General features: G+C 38.9%; 1 protein-coding gene across 1 annotated transcript in view; it reads right to left on the bottom strand.

The window, feature by feature from the left end:
- Positions 1–15,855, bottom strand: part of CCDC175 (coiled-coil domain containing 175) — a 70,283-nt gene that overhangs the window by 10,035 nt on the left and 44,393 nt on the right. Inside the window, exons 14-18 of the mRNA XM_061156948.1 lie at positions 15,633–15,771; positions 12,431–12,510; positions 6,663–6,815; positions 3,715–3,817; positions 508–551 (exon numbers count right to left, since the gene is read on the bottom strand). Of these exons, the coding sequence (XP_061012931.1) occupies positions 508–551; positions 3,715–3,817; positions 6,663–6,815; positions 12,431–12,510; positions 15,633–15,771 (519 nt within the window). The remainder of the gene's footprint in view (positions 1–507; positions 552–3,714; positions 3,818–6,662; positions 6,816–12,430; positions 12,511–15,632; positions 15,772–15,855) is intronic.

Here is a 15,855-nt window from a genome sequence, read left to right as displayed (position 1 = left end):
AAGACAACAGGCCCAAAATGGAGTCACTTACACTAAATCTCACATCACCAAACTGAGAGACTTAATTAGTTTCAGTTCTCTCAGAAATGGAATCTTAACCAGTCCATCAGGAATTACCTGATCAGCACTAAATAGGTAATCTGCCTGGTCGATCCCTGCCATCCCCGAAGGGGAAGGGGCCTTGCAATATGGAACCTGCCATTTTTGCCTGGAATGACTTTCTTGTTCTTGCTTCCTCTGCCTATAAAAGTCTTTCATTTTGTACAGCTCCCGAGAGCTTCTTCCTGTCTGCTAGCTAAAATGCTGCCTGGTTTGTGAGGTGTTGCGCAAAGCCAATAAAGTCTTTAAAACTGATTCAGTTGAGATTTGTTTTCTAGCAGCACAAAGGACACATTTTAGGATGTGATGATCACATGAGCTCTGTCTTCCTTCCTTACACACACACTTATTAGGTAGGTAGACATCTTATAAATATGATACTTATAAAAGCAATACAAAAAAGCTCACCTTAAGTGTAGTCCAAAATTCAGCCCACAAATCCGAATATTGTGCTAAATTAAAGATTTTTAAAATGCAAAGGTTACTGAAATAATTTGAACCTTTTATTAAAGTAATGCTATTTGTTTCTCAAAAACCATTTCTATCTATAAGTTTCAACTTCTGAAATGTCAGACTAACACTCGCCCTCCCACTGTAAGAAAGGAGAAAATGGGACTAAATATATAAAACAAATAAATCTGCTGCAATATCCAGTTTTCAGATACTAGAGAATGGGCAACACAGAACAGTGATACCTGAAAGAAGGGAGCCCTCCTCTGGTCACTGGGCTCTCCTGGGGGAGGAGAGGGGGTGCAAGCTGAGTAAGGCAGGCTTGCACACAGACACGGAAATCTGTTCAAAGATTAATAAATCAAATCCAGCAAAATATGAAAACAGTAACTGCTTTTGAAAAAGTGGATCTTACTGCAGGAGTGGAAGATTGGTTTGACATTCCAAAATCAATCAGTGCAATTTTCCACACTAACCTTGTAAAGGAAAACACCACCTGAGCACCTCAGTGGCTGCTTGAGTCGCTGAGGTCATTCACAAACTCACTGCACGCCCATGTGCCTGACCCCCCTCCAATAAATACCCTGGACACCCAACCCTGTCAGCTCCCCTGCCTGGCACCAGTTCGCATGTGTCACACACCAGTGCTGGGGGAATTAAATGCATACCACTGGGATGGAACTCTACTGTAACTCCACTGGGAAAGGTCACCTGCAAGCTTGCACCTAGTCTCCACCAAGCCCTTCTCCCTTCGCTGATTTTACTCGGTATCCTTCATTGTAACAGACAATAACCATCAAGTATAACAACGTCTGAGTCCTATGACTCCTTACAGCTAATCACTGGGACTGAGGATGGTCTTGAGGACCTCTGAAACAACACTAACAGCTGTGAAATCTTGCTGAGAAAAATTAAGTAAGTTCTAAATAAATGGAGGTATATACTGTATTCTTGGATTGGAAGTCTTCACTTTGTTAAGATGTAAATTCTCCTCAGATTGATTTATAGATTCAGCACAAACTCAATTTAGATCCCAGCAGGGGTATGCATGTATGTAGATTAATAAGCTAATTCTAAAGCTTATATGGAAATAAAAATATCTAAAATAGCCAAAATGATTTTAACAGAGAAGCACAAATGAGAAGAACTTGCATTACATGATTTCCAGATTGAATATGAAACTATAGCAATCAGGACAGTGTGATGTTGGTATAAATTCAGATACTTAGAATAAAGGAACAGATTCATAAAACTGATTGTTTAAAAAAGTCATTGAGTAATACAATGCTAAAAGGAAAGTCTTTTCAAAAATGGTGCTGGAACAACTGAATATGCATAAGAGAAAACCCTTATATTTCAACCCTTACCTCATACCATATGAAAGAGTTAACTTGAACCAGGGATCTAGACATTAAAGCTAAAAAACTAGTTGGTGATGGACAGGGAAGCCTGGCGTGCTGCAGTCCATGGGATCGCAAAGAGTTGGACACACCTGAGTGACTGAACTGAACTGAACTGAAAAACTAATAGAGAAAACATAGGAAAAACTCAGAGAACTAGGCTTAGGCAAAAAAGGACACAAAACATACTAATGCTAAAAAGACAAACTAGATAAAGCAGACTTTGCTCAAAAGAAATTTTTAAACTTTTTTCTAGGGCCATTAAGAAAATGAAAAGTCAAGCCTTAGACTGACAAAGGACTCACTTCCAGACTATATAAATATTTTAACTGGATGAGAAACACAAAGAACACAAAGCAATGGGCAAAAGATTCGGAAAAACACGTGGCACCGACTTTTCAGGTCAAGTCACAATGCCTTGAACTTCTATGCTGTTTCTTGGAATGTTAGTTTTTGAAACACAGCAGGTCAAGCAGCTACATATATGGAGAGGCCACATAGAGGTGTTCTGGTTAGCAGTCTCCCCTGAATTCAGCTGAGAGCCAGCATCGACACCAGACACATGAGTGAGCGGGTCTTCAGATGACTCCAGCCTCCAGCTGCTGAATTACCCCTCAGCCATCAAGTTGCCCCAGCTGATGTCAGGTAGGACAAGCAGGAGTTGCCTCCACTAAGCTCTAACCAAACTGACAATTTGTGAGCAAAGTAATCTGTAATGCTTGTCATGTTGTAACAGATAACTTGTCAACAATACGACATAAAAAATGACATGTAAGTGGCCAAAAAAACACATGAGAAGATACTTAACAACCTTAGTCAATAGAAAATCTTAATCAAGAGGAAATGCCATTTCATAGCTAGTAAACGGTTAAAACGACAACAATTTTAAGTGTTTTGACAATTTTAAGTGCTGGTGAGGATTTGGAGTATCCCACTGCTATTAGGATGATAAGTCTGTACAACTACTTTGGTAAATAGGCCATTTCTTATAAATTCAGTGATTCCCCTCCTTTGTATTTACCCAAGAGAAACTAAAATAAATATGCTCAAAAACACAAATAGTAACCCCCAAATGGAAACAATCCAAATGTTCCTCAGCTAGTGAAAGGATAAACAAAATATGGTACACCCATTTAAAGGACCACTACCGTACAGCTACTTCCCTGGTAGCTCAGACGGTAAAGAATCTGCCTTGCAATGTAGGAGACACAGGTTTGATCCCTGAGCCAGGTAGATCCCTTGGTGAAGGGAATGGCAACCCACTCCAATATTCTTGCATGGAGAATGCCATGGACAGAGGAGCCTGGCAGGCTACAGTCCCTGGGGTCGCAAAGAGTCATACACGACTGAGCGACGAACACACTTTCACTATACAGCTATAAAAAAAAAGCAAACAATGATATATGCAACAACATAGATGGATCTTTAAAAAGTTTTCTGAGTAAAAGGAGCCAGGCACAAAACAGTACATGTTCTATCACTCCATTATATCTAACCCTTAAGGACAGAAGGCACTGTCCTTCAGTGGTTTCTAGGAACTGGAAGTAGACTGGGAAATCAACCATAAAGAGACACAAGGGATGCTTTTCAATGATGAAAGTGTTCTGTATCTTTCTTGTAGTGGTTCTGGTGGTATGTACACCTGTCAAAACTCATTGAACTTAAGATGGGTACATTTTATTATAGCAAACCAGTAACATTGATTTAAACAAAACAGAACTTGATTTTTTTATATGTAAAAGGTCACTCATGACACATCACTTACTCTGAAGATCTGTCAGCTGACAGGACAGGTCACTTGAGGAGCGCATTAAGTCTTCTTCTCCCCTTTTGTATTGCTCTATGGTGTCCTTTAGGTATGCAATATACTAGAAAGTAAAGGTGTGTGGTTGCTTTTAGCTGTTGAATTATAGTAGGTTAGTAATCTGTGCAGTCACTTAGCAAACATTTATTGATCCCTCCTCTGTGTGTCCTACCATTCTAGCTGCAAAGGTGACAGTGGTCAACATAGCCCTTGCTAAGTTAACATTCTGGTGAGGGAAAGAAAGGACTTTGCTTCCTAGTAAGCATTTCAACTTCACCCAAATAAACATGATATTCTGAATTTGCCACCAAAATGAACCAAAAAGTATGCTGCCTAAATGCACTGTGTCCACAGAAAAAAAAAATTATCCTTTTGGAAAAATGTGTGTTCAGTATATGCTACAAGGCAGCAATGTTGCCTCACTGGAGGTATTCACAGGACCTCAGAGAGATGAATTATCAAGTCAGGAGACTCTGTGGAATTGCTCACTCTAGTTGGCTGTTTCGTTGGGTTGGGTGGCAGTCACAGTGGTGGTCTGGATATCAGAGACGTGGCTTTCTGTTCTAACCACCCAGTGCTCGGGAACCTAGAGTCTGGGAACTCTGAAAATGTGGGCTTCGGGATATAAAGTAGGCACTGGCCCTGTTTCAAGAGAGAAATTGTCAAACACTAGAAACTGCTGATAAAAATCTTAGAAATGGTCCCAGTGCCCTAGGAGCAGACATGGACCTGCTCCATAGGACTGTTCATAAGCACGTGCTAGAGGGGCTCTCCTGCAGCCTTGACCCTGTGTCAGTCTTTGCACAGCTTGTTGGCAGATTTTGTAGTAAATCTAAGTGAAAGCTACCATAAGCCAAATCCATGTCATCATTCTTGCTCTCTTTGAACATGGATCACTGTTTATAGACTTATCTAGTTCAGGCAGCTTCCTGTAACTCTCTATTAGTCCCCTTTTCGGTCTTTTAGTCCCCCTTTTTGGCTCCACTTCTACTGTTTCCTCTTTCAAAATTGTCTTTCTTCCAAACTCTGTTCACACTTCACTGTTCTCATTAACTGTCCTCAAGGAATCTCACTACCTCCCAGGTGTAAATCCTACCTCTATGCTAATGGTACCAGGTCAGATTTTTTCCTGGAGCGCCTCACCTGGTGTGATTAAATGCTTGTGCTCTGGGTGACTATGTATATGTGCCCTGGGTGGATTGTCACACTTAACAACCAAATTGTAATTATACATTTGTATACCTGTCTCCCAAGCCAGACTATGAGCTTTCTAAGGGTTTGGGACAGTGTCTTACCCATATTTGTGTTCACTGTTTCTTCCCTAGAACTTGGGACTCAGTGATGCTTAAAATGTTTGTTGAATGAAGGGATGAGATCATCAAAACAAAGAGTGATGAATGAATAAGATATAAGCATAGGGTCATCCAGGGCCTAGTAGATGGACCTTGAATCCAAAGCAGAACTTTTAGAATCAGTGTTTCACATAGTCATCCATTTGCTCACCCATTACCAAAATAGCATTGAAAATTCCAACTAAATAAATAATCTACCTCATCTTGATAGGAAGGCAGTCTTGTGGAATATTTCATAGGTGGATGAAATTCCTTAGAAGGTTGTTTCAAGGCTAGAAGGATGAAGATGTTGGATCTGTGTGGGTTACTGCCAATGGTACCTGTGCTCTGTGGAGTACTCTACCTTTTCAAAGTAGACTCATATCTCTTATGTCATTTAATTATACCAAAAAACACATGATATTAGATAGATAATTGTTGCCACTTAGAGTCTTAGTGCTGTAAGACTGCCCAAAGTCACACTACAGGGTTACTACTGAGTGACAGACTCAAATAAGTAAATCTTAAGTATAAATAAGCAAAACTTAATCTTTTGAGACTGAGACTTTCATTTTAGGGGTTGGATGAACAAATTCCTTTGCTATAAAAAGAACTACAATCAATCTGAAACAATCTAACTTCTAAAACGGGCACAAGACTGAACAGATACTTCACAAAGAGGGTCTCCAAGTAGCGAGCAACATAGGAATCATTTCCTGAATCATCAGGAAAATGCAAATTAAAACCACAGTGGATCACCTCTACACACCCTTCGGAATGATTAAGTTGAAAAAGGCTGAGTTCTGCTTGGAATCAGGAATAACTACGCTCTCTGACACTACAGAAGGGAGTGGCAGTTACTGCCGTGTCCTTGGGAGACTGCCACTGTGCACTAAGGCGGACCATAAGCCCCTCTGTGGCTCTAGAATTCCATTTGAGCTGGTTACCCCAAAAGAAATATGTAACTACATTCATCAAAATACATGTAATAGAATTTTCATGGTAGTAGTCCAAATTAGAGACTTGTCAAACCCCCACCAACAGCAGAGTGTATAAACTATAGTATCGGCATACAGTGGAATACAATACATACAAACAGTACAATACAATACAGAACTAAGAATGAATGAACCGTACCTTCACTCAATAATAAGAAGAAACCTTGGAAACATGATTTCTGGCAAAAGAATGTGTACTGTATCATTCCACACATTCCACACATGTATCATTCCACATTCCACACAGGCAGAACTCTATAGTGTTAAAAGTCAGTATAGCATATTGTGGGAGAGTATAGTATATGATGTAGTATATTGTGGGAAGGTCAATGACAGGAAGGCCCACAGAAGACATAGAAGACAGTATCTGGATTCTGTCGATGGATGCTTTGTTTCTTGATCTAGGTGTTGGTTATTCAGTGTGTTCATTAAGCTGTGTATGATTTGGGCACTTCTCTCTGTGTACTTTAAGTTTCACTTAGAAAGTTTCAAGAGTTATTCTCTCCTTTTCTCTCATAACTAGTACAGATATGGAAATCAACCATGACCATTGTACAAAGTAAAGTGCTCTTGAACTTACCTCTTTTAATCTTTCATTTTCCAGGATCAAAGCATCTGTTTTTAGGTCATGTAAATAGATTTCATTTTCTAAGCTTTTTACAGTTTCAAAATGAGCTTTGGTTTTATAGCTTTCATGCTCTCTTAACTGTTTCAACTCCTGCTTCAGTTTCTTCTGCTCAAACATAAAATCCACAATTACCTTATAGAGTTCAACTAGCAGGGCACCAGTGTATTAAGCTGCCTGCACCACATTCAGAGAAGGGTTCTAATTACACTTGACCCTTGAACAACGCGGGAGTGAGCAGCACCAACCCCCGCCCAGTCAAAAATCTGGGTATAACTTTACACTTGGTACTCTGTTACCAGTTTCACATCTCCTGATTGAACCAACCATGGACCGTATAGAGCATTCATTGAAAAAAATAATTCACAAATATATGGACACACGCAATTCAAACCTATATTGCTAAAGGGCCGACTATAAGTCCATGACCATCAGCAGAGGCTATGAACATCTTCCCTTGGAAAACTTTATATTAACTACAAAGCTAATGGACTCTGGGAAGGAAGTCTACAGATCCCAAGTTAAGAGCCAAAGTCAAGCTATTGAGACAATTTCACAAAATAGAATATATCTTGATATATAAACAATGGCCTGGCAAAATGGGGAAGAAGGGAGTAGAATTTATTGAGGCTCTTTCAGGGAGGATTTGATATTTGCTATTTCTCAAAGAATATTACTTTATGGATTTTTCTGAATTCTCTAGTCAGTTTTAAATTATTACACTGTTATAAATCACATAATCTTTGTATATCATATAATTGCCCATAGCAGCATCCTATTAGGAAAATAGAATTATATATATAATATGTTGTTCTGTTGGTTGTTTAGTCACTAAGTGGTGTCTGACTTTTTTGCAATCCCATGGACTATGGCCCACCAGGCTCCTCTGTCCATGGAATTTCCCACGCCATATACTGGAGTGGTTTGCCATTTCCTTCTGCAGGGGGATCTTCCCAACCCAGGGATTGAACCCGAATCTCCTGTGTCTCCTGCATTGGCAGGCAAATTCTTTACCACTGAGCCAATGGACAAGCTTATATATATAGTATACTTGTAATTTTCCCCTTCATATTTTTCTATTCCCATAACACATTAAAAATTACTTTTGATATCAGTGAATCTCAAAGAATACATTTTATGTTTAATCAACTCCACATACATATGTTTATCACTAACTATTGATTATAAAGTGTTAAAAGGTAGTAAACATCCATTTACCTGCTCCTGTTTCATTCATTCTTCTAACCCCTACAACCTTTGCCCATTATCCTTGTCTTCATAGGAATTTACCAAAATAACAGATATGAAAAGAAGCTTAGAAAGCATAATCCGATCTCTACCGTTTAAATAGGGCTTCCCAGGTGCTCAGTGACAAAGAATCTGCCTGCAATGCAGGAGACACAGGAGATGTGTGTTCAATCCCTGGGTCAGGAAGATCCCCTGGAGAAGGGCATGGCAACCCACTCTAGTATTCTTTCTGGAGAATCTCCATGAACAGAGGAGCCTGGCAAGCTACAGTCCTTGGGTCACAAAATTGTCGGACACAACTACTGCAATTTAGCATGCATGGCACCTTTTAAGTAAGGAAAATGAACCCTCCCCCAGTGAGTGATTTTCCAGTGGTAACAGGTTACACGTTAATCGCTTCTAAAGCTGATCTCTCTCCCTCAACACATACACATGTGTATATATGTATACGTACATACATATCTATATATATGTATATATATGTCTCCAGCAGAGGCATGGGTAGGCAATGGCCTGCTTCAGGGTCGGGGACACTGAGTGTGGCAGTGTGTGCACAGGACCTTTTGAAGGATGTCACCATTAACTTCACTACCTCTGCCATTGGTCTCAGGTCAAACAACAGGGAGGGAACACAGTTCCACCTATCAACAGAAAATTGGATTAAAGTTGTACTGAGCATGGCCCCAAACATCAGAATAAGACCCAGTTTCCCTCACAGTCAGTCAGGAAGCCTCTTATCCTTATTCTTCAGAGGGCAGAAAGAATGAAAACCACAGTCACAGAAAGCTAATCAAACTGATCACATGGACCACAGCCTTCTCTAACTCAATAAAACTACGAGTCATGCCATGTAGGGCCACCCAAGATGGATGGGTCATGGTGGAGAGTACTGACAAAATGTGGTCCACTGGAGAAGGCAATGGCAAACTACTTCAATATTCTTGCCCTGAGAACTCCATGAACAGTATGAAAAGGCAAAAAGATATGACACTGAAAGATGAACTCTTCAGGTCGGTAGGTGCCCAATATGCTACTGTAGAAGAGTGGAGAAATAACTCCAGAAAGAATGAAGAGAAAGTGAAACAAAGTGAAAACAATACCCAGTTGTGGATGTGACTGGTGATGGTGGTAAAGTCCAAAGTTGTAAAGAACAATATTGCATAGGAACCTGGAATGTTAGGTCCATGAATCATGGTAAATTGGAAGTGGTCAAACAGGAGATGGCAAGAGTGAACATAGACATTTTAGGAATCAGTGAACTGGCTCATTGGAAAAAACCTTGATGCTGGGAAAGATTGAAAGCAGGAGGAGAAGGGGACGACAGAGGATGAGATGGTTGGATGGCATCACCGACTCAATGGACATAGAGTTTGAGCAGGCTCTGGGAGCTGGTGATGGACAGGGAAGCCTGGTGTGCTGCAGTCCAAGGGGTCACAAAGAGATGGACATGACTGAGTGACTGAACTGAATTGAACTGAAATAAAATAGACTGGAATGGGTGAATTCAGGTGACCATTGTATCTATTACTGTGGGCAAGAATACCTTAGAAGAAATGGAGTAGCATCACAGTCAACAAAAAAGTCTGAAATGCAGTACTTGGGTGCATTCTCAAAAATGACAGAATGACCTCTGTCTGTTTCCACGGCATACCATTCAATATCACAGTAAGCCAAGTCTATGCCCCAGCCAGTAATGCTGAAAAAGCTGAAGCTGAACTGTTCTTTGAAGACCTACAAGACCTTCTAGAATTAACAGCCAAAAAAGATGTCCTTTTCATCACAGAGGACTGAAATGCAAAAGTAGGAAGTCAAGAGATACCTGGAGTAACAGGCAAATTTGGCCTTGCAGTGCAAAATGAAGAGTGCAAAGGCTAACAGAATTTGGCCAAGAGAACACACTGGTCATAGCAAACACCCTCTTCCAACAACATAAGAGAAGACTCTACACGTGGACATCACCAGGTGGTCAATACTGAAATCAGGTTGATTATATTCTTTGCAGCCAAAGATGGAGAACTTCAATACAGTCAGCAAAAACAAGGTGGGGAGCTGACTATGGCTCAGATCATGAACTCCTTATTGCCAAATTCAGACTGAAATTGAAGAAAGTAGGGAAAACCAAGAGACCATTCAGGTATGACCTAAATCAAATCCCTTATGATTATACAGTGGTAATAACAGATTCAAGGGATTAGATCTGATAGACAGACTGCCTGATGAACTATGGATGGAGGTTCATGACGTTGTACAGGAGTCAGTGATCAAGACCATCCTCAAGAAAAAGAAATGTAAAAACGGCAAAGTGGTTGTCTGAGGAGGCCTTACAAATAGCTGAGAAAAGAAGAGAAGTGAAAGGCAGAGGAGAAAAGGAAAGCTATACCCATTTGAATGCAGAGTTCCAAATAATAGCAAGGAGAGATAAGAAAGCCTTCCTCAGCAATCAACGCAAAGAAATAGAGGAAAACAATAGAATGGGAAAGACTAGAGATCTCTTCAAGAAAATTAGAGATATCAAGGGATCATTTCATGCAAAGATGGGCACAATAAAGGACAGAAACGGTGTGGACCTAACAGAAGCAGAAGATATTAAGAAGAGGTGGCAAGAATACACAGAACTATACAAAACAGATCTTCACTGACCCAGATAACCATAATGGTGTGATCACTCACCTAGAGCCAGACCTCGCAGCCTGGAATGTGAAGTCAAGTGGGCCTTAGGAAGCATCACTATGAACAAAGCTAGTGGAGGTGGTGGAATTCCAGTTGAGCTGTTTCAAATCCTCAAAGAGGATGCTGTGAAAGTGCTGCACTCAATATGCCAGCAAATTTGGAAAACTCAGCAGTGGCCACAGACCTGGAAAAGGTCAGTTTTCATTCCAATCCCTAAGAAAGGCAATGCCAAAGAATGCTCAAACTACCACACAATTGCACTCACCTCACACTCTAGCAAAGTAATACTCAAAATTCTCCAAGCCATGCTTCAACAGTACATGAACCGTGAACTTCCAGATGTTCAGGTTGGATTTAGAAAAGGCAGAGGGACCAGAGATCAAATTGCTAACAACCATTGGATCATAGAAAAAGGAAGAGTTCCAGAAAAACATCTACTTCTGCTCTATTGACTACACTAAACCTTTGACTGTGTGGATCACAACAAACTGGAAAATTCTTAAAGAGATGGTAATATCAGACCACCTTACCTGCCTCCTGAGAAATATGTATGCAGGTCAAGAAGCAACAGTTAGAACTGGACATGAAACAAGGGGCTGGTTCCAAATTGGGAAAAGAGTACATCAAGGCTGTACATTGTCACCCTGCTGGTTTAACTTATATGCAGAGTACATCATGCGATATGCCGGGCTGGATGAAGCAAGCTGGAATCAAGGTTGCTGGGAGAAATATCAATAATCTCAGATACACAGAAGACACCACCCTTATGATAGAAAGCAAAGAAGAACTAAAGAGCCTCTTGATGAAATTGGAAGAGGAGACTGAAAAAGTTGGCTTAAAGCTCAACATTCAAAAAACTAAGATCATGGCATCCGGTCCTATCACTTCATAGCAAATAGATGGGGAAATAATGGAAACAGTGAGAGACTTAATTTTGGGGGGCTCCAAAATCACTGCAGATGGTGACTGCAGCCATGAAATTAAGGGACGTTTCTTCCTTGTAAGAAAAGTTATGACCAACCTAGACAGCATATTAAAAAGTGAAGATATTACCTCGCCAACAAAGTTCCATCTAGTCAAAGCTATGGTTTTTCCAGTAGTCATGTATGGATGTGAGAGTTGGACTATAAAGAAAGCTGAGAGCCTAAGAATTGATGATTTTGAACTGTGGTGTTGGAGAAGACTCTTGAGAGTCCCTTGGATAGCAAGGAGATCAAAACAAGTCAATCCTAAAGGAAATCAGGCCTGAATATTCATTTGAAGGACTGATGCTGAAGCTGAAACTCCACTAATTTGGCCACCTGATGTGAAGAACTGACTCATTGGAAAAGACCCTGAGGCTGGGAAAGATTGAGGGCAGGAGGAGAAGGGGATGACAGAGGGTGAGATCACTGGATGGCATCACCGACTCGAGGGACATGCGCTTGAGCAGGCTTCGGGAGCTGGTGATGGACAGGGAAGCTTGGTGTGCTGCAGTCCATTGGGTCACAAACAGTCGGACTCCACTGAGCTACTGAACTGAACTGATCTGAACTGTATATATATATATAAACCAATGTTTCGAAATTTTTAGTCACAGCATATATATAAACCAATGTTTCGAAATTTTTAGTCACAGCATACACACATGTGTGTATCTATATACAAGTGTGTATGCTGTGACTAAAAATTTTGAAACATTGGTTTAATAGGGTAAGTTTAAACAATGCAACTTTCTTAAAGACTCCAGTGGTGCTAGGTAAGTACTATTGTCTATATACACCAATATTCTAATAAAAAAAAGAATGAATATATTGATCCTTTACCGTGTTGTTAATGTATCTTATAAAGTCTCTTGTAAGTTGAGAAATATTATTATTCAGTAAATTTTGTTCATTTTTTTGTGCTATAAAAAAAAGAGAGAAAAAATAACTGCTCACAATGTTCTTTAAATAAAAGAAAATAAGACATATGCCTGGTTTTAAAAGCCAAATACTATTTTAAGGCTTATGACCAAAATCAGAAGTCAGGTGCTCCCCTATGCTGCTGCCATCCCTGTGTGTGACTCTTCAGAATCAACCATTTTTAATTCATTTTCACTTTTTCCCCTTCCTTTAAAATTTTCTTTTTGAAAAATTTTTTCTTTATAAAATTTTTTTCCTTTTCTCTCTTAAATTTTTTCCTACTTACTTCCTGATATAGTAGAAGAGGACATAGACACTTACTCCTATTGTCACATCTCCTGTGAACACTCAGAGCCTCAATGTATCCTTCCTCTAACCTCCTCATTAATTACAGATTTTGTTTAAATGAATTCCAACTGTTCAGATCTTTATGATAATGCAAAGTTTATTCATGATTAGACAAACGGTACAGTAGGACTATATTTCTTTTCTTGTATAGTTTTTGTTTTTCCTGGAGTAAAAAATTACCTCACTTTAAAAAAATTGCTTAGTTTTCCATGTATATATCATTAATTCACACCAAAATCTATAATAGAATTATAAAATCTTTCTGAAAATTACTTCCCATGTGGTCAAACACATTAAGTAGTCCATCAGTTCCATTCTTCTGCCCTCCCCCACTGTCTTCTGTACATTTTTCTTTAGTCCTACTGCAAAGGTGACCTCCTGGGACTTCCCCTTGCATCTCTCTCATGTTAGACCTCCTGCTTTTTGAATCTCATACCCTCTTCTTTCTCTTAATTTATTTCTTCTATTTATTGAAGCAAATTTTGTGTAGCTTCCTGAGACACAATAGATGAGATCTTATATATCTAAATATATCTCTATTCTACATCTCTAGTTGACTGATAGTTCGGATGGGTATCTAATGTAGGAAATTTTTTTCTCTCAAAATTTTGAAGGCAAAGTCTTCTAAATTCTACTGTTACATTGATACTAAGAAGTCTGAAACCATGCTGGTACCTAATCTTTTGTGTAAAATCTGCTTTTTCTCTCTAGAAGCCTTTATAATCTCTCTCTCTCTTTTTTTTCCTCCTGAAATGCAGTGATGTGGCTTAGTTAGTGTCTTTTCTTTCATATATTGTACTGGGAATCTGATAGGCCCTTTCAAATAGGAAATTCATATTGTCCAATTCTGAGAAATATTTTTGTAATGTTTTATTGATAACTTTATACTTTCCATTTTTCTCTGTCTTTCCTGTTAGTTAGATATTTGACATCTCAGAATAGTTTTATAATTTCCTTACCCTTTATCCTGTTATCATCTTGTTTTTTTTTCTATTTTTGGAGAAATCCTCTTAACTTTTTTATAATCCTCTTATTGAATTCTAAAATTTTAGTTGTTATATATATTTTTTATATTTTTTACTTCTACTAACTCTTTCATGTTCTCTGTTAAGTGTCTTTTCATAAATGCAATATCTTATTTTATTTCTCTAAGAATATACCTTTAAGATATATTCTCTATAATAGAAAGAATATATTTCTCTGCAATAAATAGAGAATATATATGCATTATATATAATAATATAGAGAGGATATGTACTCCCTGAGAATCCATATTATGTTCTTTGTGTTGTCCATTTTTCTACCAAATTCTCTTCTTCTGTCTGCTTTTGTTTCTTTCATTCATGTTGGAGTTTTTTCCTGAGATGTCTGGTGATTTTTGAGTATCTAACCCTATTTATGAGTAAGGGACTAAAAGGCTGAGTTCCTACTGCCTGAAGCACATTGCTCTTAGGTCCACTCTCCTTCTTTTCTCCTGCCTCCTCCTCTTCTCCTTTCTTCAGTGTTTCACCCCTTTGCTTTGACTGAAAAGAATCAGTCCTGCAATATATGCTGCAATATACTGCTTACTTTTATACTCATAGTGTTTCTTATAGCCTCCACCCAGTGCAAGAAGGGATGGAGGAAAGCTGGAGAAGTAGATATCTGGCAACAGGATATATACACATTGTAAGTCTTGGTAAAAGTGGTAAAAGATGAATAAAACTTAACTGGGCTAACCAAATGAAAACCTGGCAAAAGTGGAAACCAACTGAGGACTGGGAACCAGACCAATTACCTAGGCACTTATTCTTAATCTTATATTCTTAAAAATCTGCCCTCTTTGACAATTACCGCTATTCACTTTGAGTATCTATTTCACATTTCAGCATATGGGCTTCCATGTGACTGCCCTGTTTTGACACACCGTTTTAATTCCTATCCCCATAGTCATCTTTTCCAGCTGGTCAGTCCCACCACAGTGCACATTTTTTACTCCCATTCCAGTACTTTCTGTTATTTTGGTCCTGGCCTCCTGATTCCAATGGCATTTCTTCTATCATCTAGAAGATAGAAATGCTGGAAGTTGTCCTGCTTAAGAACCTAAATTCTTGGATAATGACCCTTCACTCCCCAGATTCAAGACAAGAGTCACACCTCTAGGATGGTTCTAGATCTGTGAACTTTTGGGTTCAGGTTTAGATGACCACAGCCAACTTTTTGGAGAGAATAACTGTTTTTTATATTAAACACACACATGGTTGTGCCATGCACTAAAACACAAAACATGCTTTCAGACATATTTCATATCCTTATGAAGCCCCCAGATCTGAGACAAGTTCTTATCTATCTCTGCCTTAGGGGTAGATTAGCGAAAAAAATCTAAGGAGTACCTACTTGATAAATGGTTAAAGTCATAGCTGGAAAAAGATATAATCTGTACACTTATGTTAAGAAACAAAAAATTTTCCACATGGTAGAAGGTAAAGAAATTGGTTCTACCTTTACCAAGTACAGACAGAAACTATATAATATAGTTGTTACTAATTCTTAGTTTTAAACAGTCTTTAAAAGAGAAGAAGAAAAATTTGACAAGAATTAACAGTAAGATTGTGGTGCGGAGAAGAGGAAACTAGAAGAGGCAAAAACTAGAGAACGAAGAATTAAAGATAATGGAAAAAGCTTGAGAGAATTTCACTATTGGCTTGTGATGAATGACCCACCTTGTGTTAGCAGACAACAGAGAAATCCGTACCTGGGCTTGAGGTCAATTACTAAGTACTTCATTCATATCTACCTGTAACAGTTTCAATGAGATTTTCAAATTTTCTGTTTTTGTACGTGAATTCTTCTTCTGCCACCTGAAGCTGTGGAAGACACTCGACTAACTCAACTTCCTTTTCTTTGCTAATTTGCGCTTCTTCAGCGAATCTTTGCTTGAAAGACAGAAAGCTGATTGTGAGGTATGATTATGGAGAATTCACACAATATTCTAGAGGAGAAGGTAAGTTCACTGATGC

Source organism: Dama dama, chromosome 12 (assembly GCF_033118175.1).
Source record: "Dama dama isolate Ldn47 chromosome 12, ASM3311817v1, whole genome shotgun sequence".
Lineage (NCBI taxonomy): Eukaryota > Metazoa > Chordata > Mammalia > Artiodactyla > Cervidae > Dama > Dama dama.
This window is presented reverse-complemented; position numbering and strand designations above follow the sequence as displayed.